The sequence below is a fragment of the Gopherus evgoodei genome, chromosome 7 (genome assembly GCF_007399415.2).
Source record: "Gopherus evgoodei ecotype Sinaloan lineage chromosome 7, rGopEvg1_v1.p, whole genome shotgun sequence".
NCBI lineage: Eukaryota > Metazoa > Chordata > Testudines > Testudinidae > Gopherus > Gopherus evgoodei.
In genome coordinates this window covers 125,880,819-125,905,900 of record NC_044328.1, presented here as the reverse complement: position 1 = coordinate 125,905,900, position 25,082 = coordinate 125,880,819, and the positions used below count along the sequence as shown (strand labels likewise).

The 25,082-nt window shown below is 41.3% G+C and overlaps 1 protein-coding gene across 4 annotated transcripts in view; it reads left to right on the top strand.

The window, feature by feature from the left end:
* SYNPR (synaptoporin) overlaps positions 1–24,342 on the top strand; it is a 185,051-nt gene extending 160,709 nt beyond the window's left edge. For all 4 annotated transcript variants that reach the window (XM_030570234.1, XM_030570236.1, XM_030570235.1 and 1 more), the window contains 3 exons: positions 6,414–6,612; positions 20,789–20,980; positions 22,488–24,342. In XM_030570234.1, the coding sequence (XP_030426094.1) occupies positions 6,414–6,612; positions 20,789–20,980; positions 22,488–22,772 (676 nt within the window). In that variant the 3' untranslated portion in view covers positions 22,773–24,342. The remainder of the gene's footprint in view (positions 1–6,413; positions 6,613–20,788; positions 20,981–22,487) is intronic.
* Positions 24,343–25,082: the final 740 nt, after the last annotated feature.

Genomic DNA, 25,082 nt, shown 5'->3' with positions numbered 1-25,082 from the left:
GCCTGGGCCCGGGAGCCTTGCAGCAGGACTGGTGCTGGGCTCTCTTCTCACTCAGCTAATAAGGAATGAGCTAGGAAGAGGATCCGGTATAAATGCTGCCTCCTCCTTTATAGCAGGGCTGATGCCTGCAGACACCGACGGGAGTAAGAAGGCTCCTGTACCACCTGTGTTAGCAGGGAGCATACACCAGCAGTGAGAAATGGCAACCTTTCTGAGCCTGAGCACTAAGTGGGGCTAGCAGAGGTTGATAAATTGCAGTCCAGCTCCAGGAGGAGAGCTTGGGCTTCTGCGTGAGGAGAGATTTAAAGGCAGAGAAAAGGGACTGGGAACAGAGCTTAGAGAGCTGGTGTGGGAGGATCCCTGAAACCCAGAATTACCTTTTGTTATTTGGGACTCTTCGTTATGACCCTTTTTTCATCGGCGTATTTGTAATAAACAAGAGGATATTATTGAATCAAGCATCCAGAGTACCTCAGCTGGAGTTATTGGCTTCCTGAGAAGGGACACTGAGGCAGGAAGTATGTGCAGCACCACACTGATTCACCAAGAGGGGCAACAGAGCAGGCACTCCCTTTGACAGGGTGTCACATTGCGTGTGTGGATGTCACATGTCGTCTGGTCACCAGTTTGTAAGCTTTTATTTTAAGAAAATAAGACAACTTACCAAAGTATATAGTGGCATCAAGATATTTGTATTGAAGTATCTGCTTTTCTGCTCATTTCCAGTAATGAAATGGAGAAATACCCCTCATTCAGAATTTCCCATGCAGAAAAAGGTTCACATTTTTTCTGTAAAAGCAGCAAAGAATCCTGTGGCACCTTATAGACTAACAGACGTTTTGGAGCATGAGCTTTCGTGGGTGAATACCCACTTCTTCAGATGCATGCATCTGAAGAAGTGGGTATTCACCCACGAAAGCTCATGCTCCAAAACGTCTGTTAGTCTATAAGGTGCCACAGGATTCTTTGCTGCTTTTAAGATCCAGACTAACACGGCTACCCCTCTGATACTTGACACATTTTTTCTGTTTACCAGGAACAGATCATTGTCCTGACTCAGGAAAGCACTTAAGATTCTTCTGTATTTAGCAAAAGACCCTAAACACATGCTTAACTTTAAGCACATGCTGCAGTGCCTTCAGTATCAAAGTTAAGCCCATGGTTAGGTGCTTAGCTGAACAGGGATGTTTCCTGAATCAGCTCCCATGTGTGTATCGGTTATAAGAGGAGATCAGTAACAGTGAATGTCAAGGAGATGCTCATTCATGAGCAGGGGACAACTCACCTTAACACAGCCTGCAATTAGATAAGGAATGGGGTCCCTTTGATGCTGCTATTTCCCCACTGAAGGTGTCTTGAAACCTCACAATGCAAAGGCAGCTTGAAAGGGGGTATTCAAATGGAAGGATCTCACAGGCTTCCCGCAAACTGTGTGCAACAGTGCTAACCCTTATTCTGTGCTCCTACCTCCAAACTCTTGTTTCCTAGGGACATACAGTAAGTGTCTGAAAAGACAGTCGTGCTTTAGTATTGCAGCACAAGGCTGAATCCAAAAAACCCAAAGGGCCCTTTTATGATATTGTCAAGCTCGACATTATAGCTGTCTTGTCATCACATTTCTCATGACAACTTAGTTTGCAAAGCTGTAGGGGAAAAAAGGATATAAAACGTAGGGTCTGAGTGTCTGATCTCACACAAGTTTTAAACCAGTGTACCTGTATTGCTGTCAGTGGGCTGACAAACTCACTAAGCAGTGCAGCATACCCAATTTTATTTAGTGCTGAGTTTAATGAAAGCGCAAGACACTGCGAAGAATAGTTATCGGGGCCGTGAATATTTTCAAATTGCAGTCTGGAGAGCTCTCTGTCTGAAAGGGAGAGAACGAGCCCACGTGCACGCACGAGAGATGAACCTCAAATTGTCATGAAATTTCAAACGAAATAAAAGATGGACTGTGGCGCTGAACAGTGACAGAGTGATTAAACTGCGAAAGAGCCAGGTCAATGTGATGTCAGGATCACAGTCTGAAATTTGTCATTGCTTCTCTCCTGTCTTCCATGACTTTTCAAAGATATCACTAATGGCTCAGATATCTCCTCAGTCAGCTCCTTGAGTATTCTAGGATGCATTTCATCAGGCCCTGGTGACTTGAAGACATCTAACTTGTCTAAGTAATTTTTAATTTGTTCTTTCCCTATTTTAGCCTCTTCTAATCCTACCTCATTTTCACTGGCATTCACTACATTAGACGTACAATCACCATCAACCTTCTTGGTGAAAACAGAAACAAAGAAGTCATTAAGCATCTCTGCCATTTCTACATTTTCTGTTATTAGTTTCCCCCCCTGTCCTTGGTCTTTCTCTTAGCTTCTAATGTATTTCTAGAATGTTTTCTTGTTACCCTTTAGGTCTTTACCTAGTTTAATCTCGTTTTGTGCCTTGGCCTTTCTAATTTTGTCCCTACATACTCGTGTTAATTGTTTATATTCATACTTTGTAATTTGACCTACTTTCGATTTATCGTAGGACTCTTTTTTGATTTTGAACGTCCAGAACAAATCCTGCAATGGTAGTAATCCTGCCTAACCACCTGTATGTGAGGATCATCTATCTTCCTCCTGCTAGGGCTGAGTCATACCCTATTTTTGAGCCCTTCTGCACAGCTGATCTATAGATTGTTTGGGCTGAGGTGAGGTGGCCACAAATGGCACCAATTACTGCAGCCTCCCTTAAGGGCTGGAAAAATCTAAACAGAGATGCTCATGAGTAAAAATAATGTAATAAAAGAAGGCCCGTGTAACCACAATGTATCCAGTATCCCTGTAAGACACTTGGCCAGGAAGGTACTGCCAGAGAGATCCAGGGGTTAGAAATTTAAAACCAAAACTTCAGGCCTATCAGAGCTGAGGACACAGTAAGGGTGAATGGAGGGTAGAAAAGAGAAACTATATCAATTAGTTTTCAAATATCCCATCAGGTTTGCAAAAATCATTTTGAGAAACTCAGGGCCAGATCGTCAGACTTCAGTGACATGAAGTCAATTTGCACCAGCTGAGGATCAGGCACCCAACTTGAGATGCATTGGAGAAAACTTTGCAGACTGCCCCTTAAATGTGATGAGAATCATGTCCTTTAGTTACTTTACCTTTGGTCAGCTGTTTGCTACTCACATTAATTGCCTCAAAATGTTATTTCAGGACTGCAGGAGGAAAAGAAAGGGTTAGAAACAGATTTTAAAATGATAAAATGTGGGCAGCTCCTAATATTACCTCTTTATTCTTTCTTTTTCTACCTCACTGCTTTTATGGTTTAACTAAGCACAGTTCCATCATTCTTAAAAAGCTAATGCTGGGCCTGAAGTGACATTTACAAGTCATGGTCTTGTGTTTTTGCAAGTCTGTTTAACAGATGTTAACATAAAAACTGCCCAGATGGCTCTGATCCTCAGAGCAAAGCCAGTCCCTTAATAACTTCATTCTTCCCCCATTAGAGGACAAAGCCTTTGCTCTGTCCAGCTGGTAAATATATGCATCAAACTCCCACGGTGGTTGCCATTAAAACATCACCACAGTTGCCTCAGAGTCATATTTGAGATGTAACAATATTTCCTGCAGTATTTCAGACCCATAAATTCCTAGAGAAGCATTCAGGAAACTGAGCTTAGATAAATAACTGACAACTTTGCTGTCAGGTTCAGAGGAGCTGAGGACCAAATGGGCATTGGAGAGTGAACTATTCCTAGTGGTGGTTCTCCCCGGATAGATCAGAATTAAGATACATTGGCAAAATATCATCAAGGAAGCTTGGAGAGCAGCTAACTGTGCTGTCCCTGTTCCATGGATAAATAAAGGATTTCCCCTCTAAGAATGTCAGCCTACCACTTTTAACAAATGTAATTAACCTGCTTGTGGAATCAGAGGATGGTCATGCTTAATAACTCATCCAGAGCCCACTGAGATCAATGCAAAGTTTCCCTTTGATTCAAATGGGCTTTGAATCAATCCTTATTTCTGGATAGGTACGGTACGGTACATAAGCAAAGGTGTGCAAGGGAAGTGTTCCTTGCTGATTGCTGGCGGGAGATTATTTTTCTGTCCATGGCCAGGCCACCTTTGGAATACTCTACCCTGATTATATTTTTAAAAAATTAAAAAAACCTTTTGTCTCCAGGACTTGCAAAATCCCAGAGACAGGCACTAGGAGATCTTTTCTTTTTCCATGGGAAGACAATAAGCCTTGATGAAAAATGTAGGTATAACTGCAACAGGAAGCTTTAAAACCAAGTCAGATAACTGTCTGAATATATATTCAGTATCTCTCTTGTGTTCAGTTTTAATCAGACTTTGTTGGCTGATGGGGGACAAGAGCGTCTGTTACTGTACATCTCCAGAATGCTGAAATCTAAGGAGACAAATGAATTATTTTAGCTATACCAAAGATATAGCAGCAGGAGCTCATTGAAGAATATGTCTGCAGCAAATAAATATCTTTATGCATCGGCCAATAAGAGAGTTCCTTCTGTGCATTTAGTTAGGTTCTGTTTGGCTTAGAAGAAGAAAAAGCCATGCAATCCACCAATGTCCATTACTCTACCTTGTGAGATTTATACTGTGAATATCTTGTTTTCCTCTAAGGACCTAATTCTCTTTAGTTAGAAATATATTCATGACTGCTGTTACCTTTGGCACTCAGTTCCACACATTACTTACCCTCTGTGCTAAGGAATGTCTTCCATAAGGCTCAGCCCTTTCTTAGCTTCAGATCATAACCGCTTTTGGAAATCGCTGCTACCTCTCCAATAGCTCTGTCACCTCCACCTTCCTTAGATCCTCAGCATTGTATCTGCACCTCTGTCATGCCCTCCTTAATCTGCTCCTCGATTGTGTTCATTAGATTCACTTTTCTAACTGCCCAGTATCTATCACCCCAGAACCCCCTTTGTTCCTGATATTTATAAATGTAACAGACTAGAGCCTACAGACATGGTTGTGCCTGCTCATCATGCAGCACCACTTCTGCCTGGTGCTCTGTTCCTGCATTCTAATGCTGTTTGATTTCCAAGTTACTATCAAACACTGAGTTAACAGGATTAGGTCTCTGTCTAGACCAGGGGTTGGCAATCTTTGGCACGCGGCTCACCAGGGTAAGCCGGGCCGGTTTGTTTACCTGCTGCATCTACAGGTTCGGCTGATCGCAGCTCCCACTGGCCACGGTTCGCCACTCCAGGCCAATGGAGGCATCGATGCTTGGATTTTCTGCTTAATGGAATCTCTTCAGATACTTGGTACCCGAGTTCTTGCCACAGGGCGATGATGCTTCAGCTACATAAGTATTTGGAGTTGAGTGCCAGTTGACACTTTTCAGCATTCCAGATCAGCTATGACACAGATGATATTGGAGCAGAATGGCGAGGGGAGATTGACTGGCTGCCCAAACCGTGGGGCGATCTTTTAACTGGCTTTTGTTGGGAAGTTTTAATATGAAAAATAACACACACCCCCCGCCACAGTCCCAATCTTAACCTCTGTTCATGCTAGTGGTGGATAACAGAACCCAATGCATCAAGCCGGGGGGAGTGTTGGCTCACAATATGCTTCTTCCTGAGCTTGCAAACATCTTTCCATTACATGATTCGGGGAAGTTGGTGTTGGTTGAACAGAGGGGACAACCTCTGCATGGGAAATGCTGGTGCAATTTAGAGCTGAGTCAGCAGTGACTGGTTCGTGCACTCTCTCTCACACACACACGGATTTTCTACTGCAACCACATTTCGAAAGCCTTTTATGTTAAAGTGCCACATACCACACAGTCATAAGTTAAAGATCTACTGGAAGCCAGGCACTACGCAATTTACGCAAGACCTGAGCTTGCTTTAATGATTTATTAAACCAGCAAATTCACGGTCTTTGTCTGTCATTCTGGATTAGATTGCAAGCAATTTTGTGCTGAATTAATTGTTCTCAAGAAATCAAGAGTCACCCAGTTTTGTAATGTTTCCTCCCCTTAATTATTGTAAAAGTGAAAAATCTGAGGTTTTTTGCTTAGATGAGCAAGTGTAATTTTTACTTTTCCCTACAGGACTTCACCATTATCTCAGATGTTTGTGCAAAAATGTTGAAATGGTCTTACTTAAAGCTAATATTTTGTTTATGATGCAGTTGATTTAAAGGCTTTAATTTAGGTTATGTTCCCAACCCTGCAAACACTTGCACATATGAGTAACCTTAAGCATGTGACTAGCTCCACTGAACTCAGTCAACGGGACTGCTCACACACACAAGGGTTTATAGGATTGAGACCTACATATGTCAGCATTTAAAGCAATGAGAACACAGCTCAGATGTAACATATCACTAGTAGGTAACAAATCCCTAGGCCTTTTCAACTCACCTCTCCTGTCTTGGATTTTTTAGGTTGCATCAGGTGAATTTTGATGCTCCCACCTGCGAAGGCAAACGACGAGAAACGCTCTCGCTAATAGGGGACTTCTCTTCTTCTGCGGAATTCTTCGTCACTATCGCAGTCTTTGCCTTCCTCTATTCTTTGGCAGCCACCGTTGTTTACATTTTCTTCCAGAACAAATATTGTGAAAACAACAGGGGGCCTTTAATTGTAAGTGGGAATTTTCAGTGTCTTTTATGTCTTTTTCCTATTGGATTTTTGGTGCTTGTGTTTGTTGTCTTGTTGGAGAATTGATGAGTGTCCCACTTCCTTGTGCAGCTCTTGACTCTGGTACTTCCATGCTTAATGTTGATTTAATCAGTTAGGACCATGAGAAGAGGGATGATGGAAACCACATGGCCCGTATAAATATAATTTGGTCTCAATCCTGTGAGTACGTGTGGTACATTATGCCCATTGACTTTCAATGAGGCTTTTCAATTGTGCTGTAAGTGTTTTCAGGATTGGATCTTTACTGGTGAAACTACTGGTGGAATGTGGGAAAGTGGCGAATGGATGGTCTGAGAAGGAGAGATTGCTGAGGCCAGGAAGAAGTAGGCAGGTGGAAAAGCAGGGGGAGAAGAGAAATCTCTAGTAGCAATACAGATCTTAGAGTGACCCTAACAGGCCACTAAAATGATTCCTTGGAGCCCAAGCTTAACCCTGAAGACAGCTTGTTTGTTGATTTAGCAGCTACATCCACATCTAAATTTTAGACCATTATCTGCTGTAGATTTGTTGAGATGCCACAGGGGCCTAAGCTACAGTGTAGTCAGCTAGAAATATTTTGCTCCCTGAGATGGGGTTTTGTCACATTATTTGTGGAATGTTTCTGGGGCTGGTTCTGCAGCATCACACTGTCCTCCGTGCTGAGTTCCCTGTGGGTGCACAGTTCCACACTGGGTATTAGTTTATCCCACTATTTAAGGTAACAGCATTGTGCAGCTCTTGCTTTAGTGCACTGTAGCTGTGGTTGTTTCTCTACAAAGATTGATTCTTGCGAGGTCAGAATAAAAATCAATGGCTATTAAATAGCCACTTTATTATAAATCAGTCTTTTAGGGTCCTTTTCTTCCTGGGTTCCATTCACACTTGAATGCATAATGAATCGTGAGATGCCCTGTGGTCTGTTTATTCAGATAATCTCAGCATGCTTGAGTCTCATGCTATATTCGTGTTTAATTGGTTCTCTGAATGTGCACGTTTTTACAGTAACCCACTTGTGTCCTGTCTCCTTATTCACATATTGAATTCTTCCCTCCAAAGATTGTAGAGGAGAAAAAGGATACACTGGGGTAAGTTGCGAAACATAGGGCTGTGGAGAACAATTCAATTAGAGAAGGGCTTAAGGGAAAAAGAAATTCAGCTCTGGATTTCAAATACCCCAAAGTTCATTAGGGCGGGGGAAGAAGGGGGCGATCCAGTCTATCTGGTTCAGAACTGTCTCTACAATGACTCATAGTTTTACATGCATAATAAAAACACAAGGTAAACAAAAGCAAAATACTATAAATTGCCAATATAGAAGGGATGTACCTATTGAAGGAAATGTCTAGAGTAAAAGTAATGAAAGAAGAAAAATGGGAAGGTTGCATAAATATCTTTTTAGTGCTTGGTGAAAAGTTTTTCTTTAAAAAATGTCTATTTTGAGCTATTCAACTTTTTTGCAACATTCAGAATGTCCAACATGACAAATTGATTTAAAATTTAAAAAAATAGGTTCAATTCCCATCTAATGAAATAAAAATGAAAATGTTTTGGGTTTGGGATTTTTGTCTCCTTTTTTTGCTTTTCACGCTGGAGGGGAAAAGATTTACTGGAAAAGGTGAGGGAGAAAGAGGAGAAATCCCTAAAAAAAGTGAAATACACAATTTGCTTTGATTTGATTTGATTTAAGTTGAATGAAGTAAATTTTTATTTCAAGTTGCTTAATCAGAAAATCTGAATATTCCACAGGAAAAAAGCTGAACAAAATGAAAAATTTTGGTTTCAATTGTTTTGTGGAAAAGAATTCAGTTGTTGTTTTTTTTTTGACCAACTGCAATCACTGCAGGAAATAACTTACAATAAGGAGAGTGGAAAAATGATACTAAAATCTCAGAATACCATGTAGTTTATTATTACATGATATTTTACTGTTAAGAATATTACTGCCACATTGCTTCCAAAAGTCATTCAAAATCCATGGTGCAGTCGTCACAGGTAACAGCGTAGTATTAATTCACTGTGTTCTCTTTAACCAATTGTAATTGAGTCCAGGGGTTACATTTAATAGGCTTCTGTGGCTAATGTTGTTGTTCTCAGTTTCTCTGTCTGTAAAACAAGGATCATTTACATTACTCGTAAGGGTGTTCTAAATATTAAGCCATCTATTTGCACTGTGTTTTAAAGATGTAACCAGCTGTTGGTGCTGACTATGGTTATGAAGTGTCATTGTAGCATGACATCTTCTTGGGTGTCTTAGTAATGAATACACATGTAAATTTCAGAAAATTTCTAGTAACTTGCTGAGATTTTTTTCTGTTGAAATATCATTCAGTGCGACTTTTAACTGGCCTATCCATTTACACAGCATGGTTGGGAGCACAGTGACCATTACAATTTATGCTGACAATTATGATCTCATTGAGTACTTGTACTCCCGTGTCTGTCTGTATCCATCTGTCCAGCTCCTTGGGGCACAGACCATCTTTATGTTCTGTGTTTGTGCTGCACCTAGCACAGTGGGCTCTGGTCCAAGACTAGGGCTCCTAGGCACTGCCATAATATAAATAAATAATAACATTAATAATTTGTGCATGCAGTGAGATTCATTGGAAGCGTTTGGGTGCTGGCAATAGAGAGTTCTTGAAGCGGTTTCTTCAAAGAAAACAAACTTAATCTTCTCTTCAGGTTGGAGAGACCAATCTCTATTACAGAGATAACATGGGTGGCACAAATGGACACCGAGTAGCCCTGCCCCTCCCATTTCATCTAGAAACACATCTCCTCGTCAATTGTGGAGAATCTGCCACTTCTCCAAGTGAGAGGGAGAAAATGGGAGTAATGCCTCAGTCACTAAGCCCAGTGGAAAAGAGAAGTGATTATGAGACCCAGTAATTTAAAATGTCTCTACCTGAAAGAGTTAGTGTAGCGGTGAGGCACAAAGAAGCAGAAAACATCGGCAATCAAGTGGCCTGTCAGTCGCCTTTCTTTTCACCTTCAGGCCTTCATCCCATCTACAAAGGAAGAAAAAGCAGGTGTAGCCAGACCTCATTCAGGGGCCCATATCATCTGAGTTTACTTCCCAATCTGAAAATTAAAAGTGCAAACCAGCATCCTGTATGGCACAAGTCCACGTAGCCCATGTAACGGTGAAATACTGGCAGTGAAAAGCCTGTAACACACCTATCTTTGATCCCTGAGATGCTGATCCTCCCAAAGAAAGTTATTCTACAACTCTGGAATGTTCTGGGCAGCGCTGAAGCAATCTAAGAGGCCTCCTGTTCACAGCACTAGAGATACATAGACCAATTGTCAGTTATTTCCTCTAATCACTGGGGATGGGTACTCCTACTGCCATTTCTATAATGCATTTTTTCCTGCTCCTCAGTGAATCATTAGGTAGAAGATGATCACAATTTCAGTCTTCACTTTGTTCTTGTCCTTGATCCCAAGCTGACCTTGAACAAAAAACCCCACCCCTTTTAAACTTCATTCTCACTCTTGAATTAACATTTGTTCCTTCTGTGATTACTCTCGCCTTTAAACTTCACGCTTCAGGGAGCTGCTTTTTGCTTTTTCCAGGATATTTAAAGTAAACGCTATAGGAAAAATGGGAGAGAAGCTGTGTCACTTGAAATTTAAAAAAAGGACAGAAACCCTGAAATAGACAATAGGAGCACTGCCAATTAATCAAATCGCATTGAGCCTAATTTAATGTGAGGTATAGTATCAATAGAACAAATTCAACATTTTAATTCCTTGCAGGAACAAGAAAATCATATAACATATATTTTGGTAATTAAACGTTTTAAATAGTACGAAAAGGCAATATTTATTACTGTGACAACCCAGAAATCATTAGATAGTATAAATTATTTGTACAAATATACACATTTGTGTGTTAAGGTTTTCAATAAACAACACTTTAATTGAAGCTTATATTTTCTTGAGAAGGAGAGAACAGTAAGAAATCAAACATTATTGTGATTAAATATTTCCAATAACGAAAGATTTCAGTTCCCTCTGCCGCCAGTCTGATGATGATGCTAAAGGCAGTGCGGGTAGTGATGCCTATCAGTAAAGTTTCCATTATAAGACCCTGTTTTCAGTTACTTATTGCTCTACCAAATTTTAACCATTCAGGTTGAAATTTTCCATCTGCCTAAGGTTGAACTTTTTTGAAAAGTGTCAGCGCTAATGGTTCAATTGCTTCTGAGATCGATGTTATGGAAAAATACATTGTTTTTCCATGTTAAAAAAAATCCATATCGCCATTTTACTTAGATGTTCTAGCACTGCCTGGGGTCATGGTTGTGCTTTTGTCATGCCTTTGATGATATGCCCACATTGGACCAAGTTATAAACCTCTGAAAAATCTCTGTTTGCACCTACTCAGTAGAGACTTGTTAGCGCTTGACAGCAAAATTGTCTGAAGGCTAGTATCTGAAAGCCTGGGCTGTCACACACAGGTGTGGCGGAGGCACAAAGTAATCCACCAGCTGTGCAGTTTCCTTCATATAGCCAGTGAAATTGTTGCTTGCATATTAGCTGTAGAGTAAGGGTGTGATTGGCTGAGTTATCTCTGAGTGGTCTAAGACTCGTGGCATAGAATAGATACATACCTTACTGTAGCTGTACCATCTACACGTGTAATTTGTAAAAGCAAAATGTCTGATAACTTAAATGGGAGAGTAACAGACTGCGAGTCCCGGGGATGATAACCCAGGTGAAAACCTGGACAAAATTGTTCTTGGCCAAGCTTGCAGTGCTTTTCATCTCTGCACGCTGACTCAGCAGGCATTCTGGGCTTCAGAGCGACACCCAATGACAATCCGGGAATCTTATATAGATTCCTTCTGCACAAAGTATGCTCCATCCCCCCTCCACTCCTGCATACTGACCATCCGGTGCTTGGGCTTATCCTCACAGAGCCACTGAGCAGGCTTGAGCCCACGGCTGTGCTGGACTTCCCTTGTAATTGTTCCCTCTGACTGCTGGCCTCTGTGGTAGCCGTCACAGGAACTGAGAGCAGGGAGCCTGTCTCTCCTTTCTCTCTCTGCAGGCCCCCACCCAGGCAGTGTGGCAGAGAAGGCGGGAGCTGCCTGACTCAAATGCAGATGGGAGAAAAAGAGGAAGGGGAGAGAGAGCTGATTGTAGGAGGGAGTGGGGATTGGAAGGAGAGCCAGGACTTGGGGACAGGAGCAGAGGGAGCAGAAGACGGGGAAGTGGGGACGAGAGCAATCTTAATTTTGGCATTTCCTGACTTTTGTGTGCTTCCCTTTGCAACCATAATGTTCTTTTAACATAGTTGTGGTTTTTTTATGTAATATGTATGTACAGTGTATACTGAGCTGTTTGTTAATAATAATTCTAAGCATCAGTCACATTTGACTCTGCAGCTGAACTTCATTTTATTTCAAAATTCTGAACAACATGCACATTCTAAACATAAATCTGGGTCCATCTCGAGGAATGAAAAAGTAGGGGAACAAATGTAAATGAAAAACTATTCAAGTGATGGATTAGTATTCAACAGACAGGAATATTTTTAAAGGAATTAATTACATGGGTGACCTAGACTCTAATGGGCATAGAGTCGAATTCTGAGGTTTACCCCCCAAAAAGTCATTTTCTGAGACATCCATTACTCAGGGCAGGTATCTAATCTGAGGCCGATGGCCCTGTTTCTGAGCACATTACAGTGGAGTGACTCCATTATCTCCCGGGGAGTCGCTCCTGATTTACACTGGTCTGAGATCAGAATCAGACTGGATAACCTTAATGCATTCCAGCCTCATCTATTTCAATAACGTACTGAAAAGCTATATCGTCTCAGTCATTGGCAAGCAGTTAGTAACCAAACCAATTAAACCATACAAAGCTTTTGGGAATGTGGGGCAGGCAATGGGATATTTCCATCATGTACTGAATGGGAAACTATTTGGGAGAACATTCATAATCTGCGACAGTCAGTACATATCGTCCATCGTCTCGTTTTTCTTTACAAGCTTCTCCATGTGTACCCCACTTAGAATATGTAATGTGACAGCTATAATACGTTGTGCTTTCATCTGCTTTTACTGTTTTCTGGGGGAGATTTATAAGTCATCGTGAAAAATACATTTAATTACTATTGAGTGTAACTTTAATATTCAAATCAGTTCAATAATGGCACAAATTAATAAGAGCATTAGAAAACTGATACTGATGACTACAAAACTGAAGAGAAACTTCTCACTTGCAAAGTGATCAGTGGATACATCTCATTGAAAATACGCGTGTAAAAGGATGAAGTCTTTCCTTAGTATCTGGAATTCAGTGAATAATTAAAACAAGCAGGAGGTTATTTGGTATTCTACAGATAGTATGTAACAGTTACAAATGTGTACATTTAAAACAATCCTATCTATTTTCTCTTCCTCACAAGATATCCTCTGCTGCATATTTTTAAATTTTGTCCTCCTTTTGTATTTTAGAAAACAATAAGAATTTTCATAAAAATCCAGAGAACAAATATGCAGAACAATGACTGCCTCTTTACAATTAAAAGAAAAATGAAAGCTACCAATAATCTTAAGGATTCTGTGCATTTCAAAGTGACATTTTCAATCCACATTTGTCAGAATCTCCTTCCTTATAGGTTTTTAAGGCTGGACAAAGCCCTGGCTGGGATGATTTAGTTAGGGATTGCTCCTGCGTTGAGCAGGGTGTTGGACTAGATGACCTCTTGAGGTCCCTTCCAGCCCTGATATTCTATGTTTTCCTTTTTAAAACACAAGACTGTTTTACTTCAAGCCTTATTAGAATAGAATGTGCATTGTCTCTTTGAACCAAGAAGGTTCCAACTGTATCTGTCACATTCTTAATGTTCATCCTAAAGCTAAACCATCACACCTGAAGTATTACCAGTATTTTATTTTACTATTCAAAGATGTTACATTCTTGTCCAAGCTTCTGTTAGCCATAGCTTAAAACAAGTAAAATGCAGATTTACTTTGGGCAGGGGCAAGAGAAAGAACAGAAAAATGCCCATCTTGCATGCAAAAGGCAGAGTCTGGAAATTCTTCATTTTCCTCTTAGCTGATCCCTCAGCACTTTGTGAGTTTCCATACCTGAATATGGCAGCCTGCTAGCAGGCTCCTTCAGTGAAAAGGCAATAAGGATACAGCCAGCTCCCTGGACTTCTTTTCCTTTAACTTTATACTCTGGTTCAGGGGCTTCCTCATCCGTAGAATTTGCTGATAAACAGACAGGCATCAGTTCGGACTGGCGGGGGGAATCATTTTTCAGACTCTGTCAAATCCGCTCCAAGCCTTTGCTTATCCCTCGGCATATAAATCTTGGACAAAATCTTATGCCAGATCTAGAAGTGATGTCTCTCCAGCATGGTCAGATTTATGTGGGGGGAATTCATCAATCTAGGAAGTATTTTCAGAACAGTATTATATAACAGGAGGCAAAACAGGTAGCCAATGTACTACCTGAAATTTAAAAAAAAATAGGCTTACCTCCTTCTCTTAAAAGTTAACAAAAGGGAAGGTGAAGACATGTATAGCTGTGACTTTTGGCATTGAGGAATGTGATCACATGCATTAGGGGGCTGTACATTTCTTTTCTGAATGGTTTGTTAACATTTTTCAAAAAGTAGTCTGAAAAATTGGTCGAGTTATGTAGCACATTGCAAACCTTTCAGTAGAGGCTGAAATTGTGCTTCCTTATAGAATCTAAGAACAATGAGAGAGAATGTGGAACGTCCATTCTAGTTATTTAGCTATAATTTAAAGCTGAGTGAAATCTTTTGTAAAGAGGAGCATCTCAAAGGGAAATGCTGGCAGGCATTATTATTTTTCATTCATATGAATTACATTGGTGCCCAGAGGGCCTCAACCATGATATCAAGATCAGGGTCCCTTTGTGCTAGGTGCTACACTTTTATTTCATAAGGAATTACCCGTGCCCTGAAGAATTTTGTCTAAATACACAAGACATAGGCTGGGAGAAGGCTAATACTATTATCCTCATTGTACCGAAGGAGAACTTTTACACCCCAAACTGGAACATGCTAATATAGAGATGACTTTGTCTTCAGACAAGGAGCATTTTGTATGGCTGAAGGAAAGTGTGCATTCTGGAAATGATTGCCTGTTCTTTTGAAGAAGGCAGAGCAAACGTTTAATGTCTTTGTTCATTCAGTCACCTGGGAGATGTTACAAAGAAATGGGGAATTGATGGTTTGTGGCTCATTAATGTTAATTTGGTATGTAATTAAAAATTCACAATTATATATCCATGAAAACTGTAGCATTTTTAATCTAAAATGTTCTGATGGGTCCCTTCAAATACTGGGAGGATTGGATTGGAAAAACAGCCACATATCTGGACCTGAACCTTCTCCAAATGTAGAGGTGTCCATACCCAGTCACACTGCTGGGTTACAAAAATTAGGAACTTGCCTCCAGCGGTAGCAAATACCTTATAGAAATACCAGAGAAATCCCTATAATGTTTGTTGCCATTTTTTAATGCAGCTGAAGGAGAAGAGATTGTTTCCTGAGCCCTGCAGTGCTCTGCCAAAGGATGTTGTGAAGGCCAAGACTACAACATGGTTCAAAAAAGAACTAGATAAGTTCACGAAGGATAGGTCCATGGATGGTTATTAGCTGGGATGGACAGGGATGGTGTCCTTAGCCTCTGTTTGCCAAAAGCTGGGAATGGGCAAGGACGGATGGATCACTTGATGATTACCTGTTCTGTTCATTCCCTCTGGGGCACTTGGTATTGGCCTCTGTCAGTAGACAGGATACTGGACTAGATGGACCTTTGGTCTGACCCAGTATGGACGTTCTTATGCATATGCTCTAAAGTCTGCCATGTGATTGTGCCTATCTTAACATACATAGGTACAAATGTTGCTACTGTTCATCAAAGTATCCCTTGATGCCATCTGACTTAGTGACCTCCCACAACACTGAAGTGTGGAAGGTGCCAACACTCATAACAACAACAAGTGCAGCTTGAAATTTGAAAAACAGTAATGCAGCACGAGTTTGACACCAACAAAATGTTTCTCAGTCATAATAGAAAAGAAAAATCATGTAAAATTTCATTGGAAAAAAAATACAATGTCATAAAAGTGCTCCAATGAGGAATTTTTTTGCCAAACTCAAAAAACAGACAACAAACTATTTTGCTATGAATATTAAATACAATTCTTAACATTACCCTCTTGGATCTGCAGTTATTTCAAATCTAGATTTGTGCTTTCCCTGAATGTGCAGCTCTTGCCTCTTTTCCAGTGGCACCTGTGAGAAAAAAGCAGAGTGTGTGAGCTGAGATTTGAGAGAGAAACTTTTTGCAGTGAGAAGTGAGCCGTAACCATGCAACAGTACACGTTGAAGTGATCCATAGACATTGGTGAGGGATAGCTACTAAAAATGCTGATTTGTTCGAAAGAAAAAATTGCTCAGGGGATATTAAACATTCAGAATGTATGATTTGTTTTCGAATACAGAAACTCAGGCTTTCACTACCAAGGAGAAATCCTTATGCTAAGAATTAAACCCCAGAATAACTTAGCTTGAAATTCTCTTTTATTTTCAGCATGTTGTTATCTTGTATCTCTGCTTCTCCCAGAGCTGTGGGAACATTCAGCCAGAAGCCCAAACCCACTTGAGATCAAAGTGGGTTCAAATTCTAGCCAAAGCCACACAGGTCAGCCCAGACTGACAAACCTTTGGTAGACATAAGCTTGTTCTCACACAGTTGTTCCCTTCTACCCAGCTATTCATGCCTTCAAAGTCTTGGGACCTTACATCCTGGTCTCCAGGGACACTGGGACCTGCCTCTCTTCTGTGGCCTGCTAAAGGTGCCAATTAAAACTCATATTGTATTACCCTCTTTTGGCCTGCAATGTGGACAACTGTTTGGCTTCTGGCATGATCCACCTTCTCTGGTATTTAGAATGGGGCAGGGGTTTTGACTCAGTATTCTGATTCCCAGAGGCCCCACCTTCTGACATTTCCCTTCTGGCCGGACACACGTGTTGTGCCTGCTCTCCTGTACGTTTTCTCCCCATGCTCTGTGCCCCAGTTTGGAGTGGCATTTTTCTGTATCCCTCTCCCTAGATCGGGGTCTCATTTTACAACCTTGGACTGCCTTGCCCTTTGTACCCCTGCTCTAGAGTGACGTTTGACCAAACCACGCTTAGCCTGCACCAGCTTGAAACCTGTTGGTGTTAATACAGTCCCATCCCAACTGTAAACAGAGCCAAAGCATCAGGGCAGCTGCACAACAATCACACAGGATTCGACAAACTGAAGCCCAGGAATCCAGCACATTTCAGCTGACTGCGTTGTCCGCTCTTGTTCCAAATGACACTAGAGAAAGGAAAGGGATTAGCCAACACACCTAATGCATAGTGAACACTACATTAGCTCTGAAAAGTCTCCGGCTGGAGGCACCTGCATGAAGTGCTTTGCCAGTTGTTACGCTTTCCTTTCTTAGCAAGCTTAATCTTCATTATCAAGTTAGTTTCACTCAATTTGCTTCTACCCACCTCAAATTTCTACCCAGTGTTATTAAAAAAAAAAAAGCCTTGACTTCCTCAGCTTGATTTAATTTCCAAGCTATTAAAATTCTGGCAGAATTAAGAAAAACAAATTATGCTTAATAAAAAAAGGCTTGGATTGGAACCCATGTGACATTTGATGTGCAGTGGTGGTGTGCAATTAGATTACATGCCAGGCCCTGTAAGACTGGACCTCACTAAATAAAATGTGAATTGTGCTAAATGTCAATTTAGCAATTATCTCAGCAGTTTCAGCCCCAGGTATGATTTTTCAGGAAGATATTTGCCGTTAAACCATGATGATGTCTTCATCGATAACGATGGATGATCTTCAACAACTCATTCGTTCGATGACCGGGCTCTGTGCGTCCGAAGATGGCTGATCAGTCCGATTCGGGCGTGGAACGTCCTGTCACGCGTCGGGCAGACATGCGATGGCACCGTCAATAATGCGTGGGCAGCTCTGGACTTGCGCAGCTCCCGCTTTCTTTCAGCCTCAGCAGTATGTCTCGCTTCAGAGGTATTACTGCCTGTGTGAATGAGGCTGCGCCAGGCTGGACGGTTCAGTGCGAGGGTTTCCCATGTGGCGGTGTTGATCTCGAGGGACTTCAAAGAGGTCTTCAGCGTGTCCTTGAACTGCTTCTTTTGTCCTCCAGGTGAGCGCTTTCCCAGGGTGAGTTCTCCGTAGAAGAGCTGTTTAGGAATGCGCTCGTCTGACATTCTCACGACATGTCCGGCCCATCTGGTCTGGGCTCCCATCAGCAGTGTGTGAACTGACGGCAGACTGGCTCTAGTAAGGACTTCAGTATAAGGCACTTTGTCCTGCCATCTGATTTTTAGAAGCTTTCGCAGACAGGAAATATGGAAGTGATTGAGCCTTCGTCCATGACTCCGATAGACAGTCCAAGTCTCGCAGGCTTACAGCAGAGTTGAAAGCACCACTGCTCGGTAAACCTTCAGCTTCGTTGGTAGGCTGATCCCTCGACGTTCCCAGACGTTGGAGTGCAATCGGCCAAATGCAGAGCTGGCTTATCAATTCTGCAATTTACTTCATCATCTATTGATACTTCTTGGGAAAGGGTATTGCCCAGATACGTGAAGTGGTCCACTGCCTTAAGTCTCTGTCCATTTACAGTGATGGACGGTTCTGAGTACGGAGCATGGGGAGCTGGGCTGGTGCAGGACCTCAGTCTTCTTGATGTTAATGGTGAGACCGAAGTTGTTGCATGCAGATGAAAACTTGTCCATACTGGTTTGCATTTCTGGCTCTGTACTAACATTCAGAGCAAAATCATCGGCAAAGAGAAAGTCGCGAAGTACAGTTTCCTTCACCTTGGTGATGGCACGCAGTCGCCTCAGATTGAATAGTTTCCCATCAGTTCTGTACTTCGGTGAAGTGTTGAAAGGCATCAGTCAGAGTGGCAGAGAATATCATGCTGAACAAAGTGGGTGCTAAAACACACCCTTGCTTGACGCCGTTGGTGACTGGGAAGGCTTCAGGTGTTTCACCGTCATCCAGGACAGGGTTTATAGGGTTGTCAGGGAGGAGTAGTACTTCTGATGGGGGGGCAGTCATACTCCTAGTTGTAGCTCATCCACTTGGGTCCCCACTTGACACCCAGCTCTCACCTGTGGCTCCAAGTAGCTGTCAGCATGCGACAGTGGCCACACCCCGGAAACTATCTCAACTGGCGGGGTAAACCAGGTGAGGGTAGCTGATGAGTCTGAGGCCCTCGGTGAGTTAGGGCCTGTCTACCCATTGCATGCAAAGGCTGGATCCGGCTGACTCAGGAAACCTGGTTCAACGGTGAGGAAGGCTGTGACAGCAAGCGTTGTGGAACGCTCAAGAGCACGACAAGACATGTAGGCGTCCTGGTCATCCACTGCGCCCTGCCCTGTCTCCAGCTGTCTCGACTCTTGTCCTACCACTGGATACAGACAGGAACTGGGAAGAGAGAGTGAGGTTGATGTCGCGCAACTCTCCCTCACTTTAATCCAATTCATGCGCAAGTCTCGACATCATATCCTATCACCGTTAAACCATACCCGTAGGAGCTAGGATTTGGAGTTTTTTTTACTGCTAAGGCTTCAAAGAATAACATCTTTTCATTGGAGGTGTCCTTGAGACTAAATGAATTGCACTCAGGCCTAGTGTTTTTACCCACCATGAAGCCCTTGGGTGTTGATATATTTGTCATCAATTCCATAACACAAGCTTCAAGAGAATTCCTCTAGGTAGCAAGAAACGAGGTCAGTGTAAATCAAAGCATCATAGCCTGGCCATTTAGCTGCTGCAGCCCTGTGTGTCAGGGAGGTTTGCCATTAAAGAGAGTAGCGAGCTTTTGGCGTTCTATTGAGGTGCAGTAAATTTAATCCTGTTTGTGAGGGTGAAGAAATCACTTCCTCATTATTTCTTGTAAGGGTGGCTTATGGATTTAAGTGGCTTCAAGCATCAAAAGGAGGGGGGGGACTGAGGCGATGACCCTCCTCTAAATTTAAAATATCACTTATGCTTTGCATGTCAGCCCACCATACTGCACTTTGTACTGCATTCTTTCACTTCCAGTCATACCTCCCTTATATGTTAAAGTGTGTGTGAGGGGGGTGAGGGCAAGAGAGGGAAAGCAGCCTGCATGGGAGATGGTGGGATACCAAGACACAATCATGTAATGAGCGGCGCGTTAGACTTGCAACACGTCAACCATCTGCTGCAGACTGACAGATGGGATGAAGAGTGACAAATGGCTCCTTAGTTTTAGCAGGACATAAAAAGCTAGAAGAATAACACTTTTTTCCTCTCAAGGCCCACACAGTAGCAATAGAGTTGGTCACTTGTTCCTGTAAAAAGTGAGAGGTGTGTGTAGGCATGTCTGTAACAGAGAGTGGGCAACGCAGTTTCGGTTGTTCGTTAGACTCATAAAGCCCTGAAATTCATTCTCTTGGGGCTTCACATTGGTAGGAAGTAGTCGGTAATGGTGCATGGTATCTTGCAGAACCAAGCCCTTGGAATGTTTTTGTTTGGTTGGTTTGCTGCTGGTAGTAGTGAAGGCCTAGGCAGTTTCAGATGGCACTCAGCTGAAATACTGATGCACAGTGACAGCATTTTGCAAAGGAGCTGCTGAGCACACAGCAAATGGAAACTGAGCTACAATTAAGCGTGTGTGGAACTGCTTGCATGGCCAGACAGTCAAGAGTTCAGCTCCTACGTAGACATCTAAATAAGGGCCAGATTTACAAATTCACTCACCTCCCAGCAGCCTGCTTTGTGACACTGAGGGACAGATTTTTCAGGACAGTTCAGCATCCAGCAGGCTGGATGGACTCTTCTGAAAATCTGTCCACTTACTTAAAAACTTAAATCAGATCTGTGCTCATTTGAAAGTCTCTACCTAACGGGGGGCACTGAGCACCTTTGAAAATTCTGGCTGTGGCTTAAGACCATCAGATTATTGCCAGGCAATACAAAGCTCCCTTTCTGTCCGATAGTCTGAAGTTTGATTTTTGATACATTTCCTCTGATGCTTCGCTGCCCAGTAGACACATCTATCTAATGCTTTTGTCTCATCTGGTTTTACAGGACTTCATTGTGACAGTGGTCTTCTCCTTCTTGTGGCTGGTGGGTTCGTCTGCTTGGGCAAAGGGACTGTCTGATGTAAAGATTGCTACTGATCCAGACGAAGTGCTATTACTGATGTCGGCTTGCAAACAGCAGTCTAACAAATGCATGCCTGTGCGCAGCCCCGTTATGTCAAGCTTAAACACTTCAGTTGTAAGTAGATCTGTTAATTTTTTTTTCTGCAAGGCAATGAAAGTGTGTGCACCTATTTTCAGCTCTCTGAATATGCCGATTGGGCCACATCCTCAGCTGCTGTAAATCAATGTAGGTCCGCCGATTTCTCTGGAAGTTCCTAAAACGTTGCCAATGATTTGACTGAAAATGCTGCCTCACTGAGATAGTTACCATGGAGAAAAATTGTAGACTGACTCACGGGTAGTTTCGTTCAACAGTCAATTCACTTTCAAAGTGAACATTGAGGACACATCTATAAAACAAGTGTGATTTTATGAATGTATCTCCCATGGGTATGGTTCTCTAATGTGTGGAATATTTATGCCTTTGCCTTTGATCCCTGTACCAAAGATCTTACCGGCCAAGGTTCCAATGCTTAGCTAAACTTTGAGCTGCTAACATATCATTTCCCTTCCTTTGACACTCCAGCTTTTGCTTATCTTTCCATCTGGATGCTCATCCCCATCCATGCAGGATCTAAGCCAGACCGCCCATAAGAGCACCCTCCCATACACCCCACCTATAATTCGGTATTCTGCTTGTGTATTGCCATCTCCTCCAAATGCATTTTCTTCAGCGGCAATGAGCTCTGCAGGTGGAACACCACAGCCCAGCAAAGGTGGTCGCAGCGGCAGCATCAGAATGAGACACACAGAAACCAGAATTAGTATTGTGCCAGGTTTGCACTGCGCTTCCTGGGTGCAGCAAAGGTTATGTTTGCTTTCAGCTTGAATCTACCATCACGTGTTAAAAAATAAACACTCTGTGTTTGTCTTAAGTAGAGCTGGGAGGAAAACAGTTTTCCTGACCTGACAAAAAATGTTCAAGATTTTGACATTTTCTTCTCACTCCACATTGAGCTGAAAAGTTGAAATCTCAAGGTTCATGAACAGATAATCCAAACATATTCAGGTTGAGTCAACTGAAATTTTGTTTCAATTTTGACTTAATTTTTACTCTGAATATCTAAGTCAAGGAATTTCAAAGCGAGAAGCAGAACTGTTCATTTAGAAAACGGTGGGGGGGGAAACATTTTGACAAATTAAAAAAGAATTGAAAGTTGTCAGACTGGCTCGTTCCTGTGAAAAGTTTAAGTTTCAGCAAATCGTGAGTGCCTCTAACACTAATTAATGTTACAAAGACAACAGCAAAACCTTCAACCACCAACACAACAAAATAGTCAAGGCTTTCTCTGGCAACTCCCATCCCCTATAAACAACCATCCCCTTCAAACCCCAACTGGTTTAGCTACTTGGGCAAAAAGATGGGCTTTGCAGCCACTGTCCCTGACTATTTTGGGCTAAGCAGGAACCCTTGTTTTACAGTTGAGCATGTAGCTTCCTGAGCCTTTTGGGAAGGGTTGTCTTTAAATAGCCTAGGCTCATTTAATTAAAAGTGTATTGGATAAAGCTGAACATATATATATATATATTAGGCCACAAAAGTCAGGCCTTTGTACTGATGAATTGCTTTGGTTCTTGTTTAGGTCTTTGGATTCTTGAACTTTATTCTCTGGGCAGGAAATATTTGGTTTGTTTTTAAGGAAACTGGGTGGCATTCCTCGGGCCAGAGGTACCCTCCAGACACCATGGAGAAACAATCAAGCAGCTATAACCAAGGTGGCTATAATCAAGACAACTATGGCCCAACTGGAGGATATAACCAACCTGCAGGCTTTGGCCAACAAGCTAACTATGGCCAGGTGGGTGAATATGGCCAGCAGCAGAGCTATAGTCAAAGTGGGCCCACCTCATTTGCCAATCAAATTTAGCATTCATAGAGTTTGCATTCTTATACCCCTTATATGTAGACAGTGTAACAACACTGGGTTTCAGTGGCACCAGATTTGTAAAGAAAGTTTAAATAAAGTAATACTCCATGAGAGTATGTAATGTAAATCAAAGATCAGATGATATCTATTGAAGCAGATGGTGGTGGCTAGTTTGTTATTTTTGTCACTAGACAACTGATGATGATGTATTCATCACAGGTGGTGAATTGGAGTAAGTATTGTTGTATGTATTGTATAGATAACTTTATGGTAGTTTGTATATGTACTAAAATGGTAGAAGCATTTTGTAGCCTCAAGTCTGTAGTATGTAATATGCATAACATAATGAAGTAGAATGGAATTTTTCTTCTGCATTTTGGTGAAAAAGAGAAGTGTTTTATTCTGATTTCTAAAGATTATTCAGTATATCACGATGCATGTAACATTGTTCCCAAATTTTCAAGACTGCCTCTTTGTGACGCTTTTAGAGCATTTGTTCTTAGTATATTTTTTCCAGAGGATTTTTTTAATTATTATTTTGATTAACCAATTCCCATGTGACTCAGTGCATGAATAAGCAGTTTCACACCAACAGAATGTTTTGGACCCTGTATATGGAATTTTTCAATTTCTGCCACTACTTTTTTTTATTAAATGTATGTTTAAGAAAACGTATGTATATTTTATATATTTTGCAGAGTTGGGTATATGGCTTACCCAAGTTCTGAATGCTTTGTAACTAAATTTTTTCCTTGAAAGAGCATTCAGTAGCATAAACAGTACCTGACCAATGTTTATTTCTGTTAACTAGGCTAAGTATTCATTCTATAAATCACTATTTCTATTGATGTTTTGTGAAACTTTTAATGTGAGCTGTGAAAACTAAGGACCAAGTAACTGTGTTATATGTTTACAAAGGTATTTATTTAATTAGGATAACAGAGGTGCAGATATCAGTAACCAAAACCATGTGAAAATATGCCATGTTGCATGTGTAATTTTAACAGAACATGGCAACGACATAGACTGTTGTTAGTCATCATTATAAAGCGTAATTATTCCTTTATTCCGGATGGAAATATTTCAATCTATGCTATTTGAAAATCATTAAATGACCGTTCTATTCCATCATTATGGTGAATGCTGATTTTGAATAACAGTTTTGGTGCTATCAGGAAATGTTAGGAAGATGGCAAAATCTAAAAAAACTCATCTTAAAATATATAAAGGCCAGATTCCTAGCAGGTGTAAATTGGCATTGCTTCACTGAAGATTTGGACTTTGCTTCTTACAGTACACAGGATTCTGTGTAGCCAAAAGGGTCACCTTAAATTCGCTTTTCTTACTCAGTTTGAAGCCTGAAACACAGCATCATAATTGAAACTGATCATCTGCATTTCTAAATAAAAGTGTATCCGTCTATAATATTGTATGAGCTGTATGTAAAGCATCTTAGCATAAAACAACATAGTCTTATATGATTGTTGTAACCAATTTATGGCTACTCAGTGGATGGATCTATATTGTGATATCTATTTGACCCTAATAAAGTTATTGCATACAATGTACATTTGAAGAGTATGATGATATTATAACAGTGTAAAATAAGCCTGCGCTAAACCAAAAAGTTGATAATATTTTAACAACTATGTTTTGACCTTATAATCCTCATTTTGAGTATTTTCCAAGATTTTTACAAGGATTGCACAGACACACATTTGGAGACGTGATTCATTTCTGGTAGGTAAGTCAGTGTCACAAGATAAAAATACCCAATTTTAACATATACAGTCCAATTTCTGTGTGTTTGTCTCTCTCTCTCCAAGTATTAATACGTCAATACTGTGTTGTTTAATTGTCCAGAACAAAACAAAGAATTGCAGCGGGAGGGGGATCCTTATCTTCCAGCTTTGCCCCTTTCGTTTGGTGCCTCCCGGTTTCTTGAACTGGGGGAGAGACTTTCTCTAGGGACTTGTGACTTTCTGTTCTGACCTGCCTTAAATTTAAAGCATTCTTCTTTTACATGGCCATTTTTTTTCTCTCCACAGTAACAGGTCCCAACCCAGCATCCAGGAACCTTGCAGCCTGTGAACCACAATGGGACTCCACCAGGATGCCAGCTCCAAGCATTCAAAAATCATGAGTCAGGATCCCAAAACCATGAGATTGGCTTAAAATATATATATATATAGAGAGAGAAGTTATTTCTATTTGCCTTCTCTTTTCTGAGCCTTTTGGGGGCACTCAGATCATGTTTTCAAGCTTTTCTCTAAAACCATGAGGGTTAGAAACTTACTTTTCTAAATACAA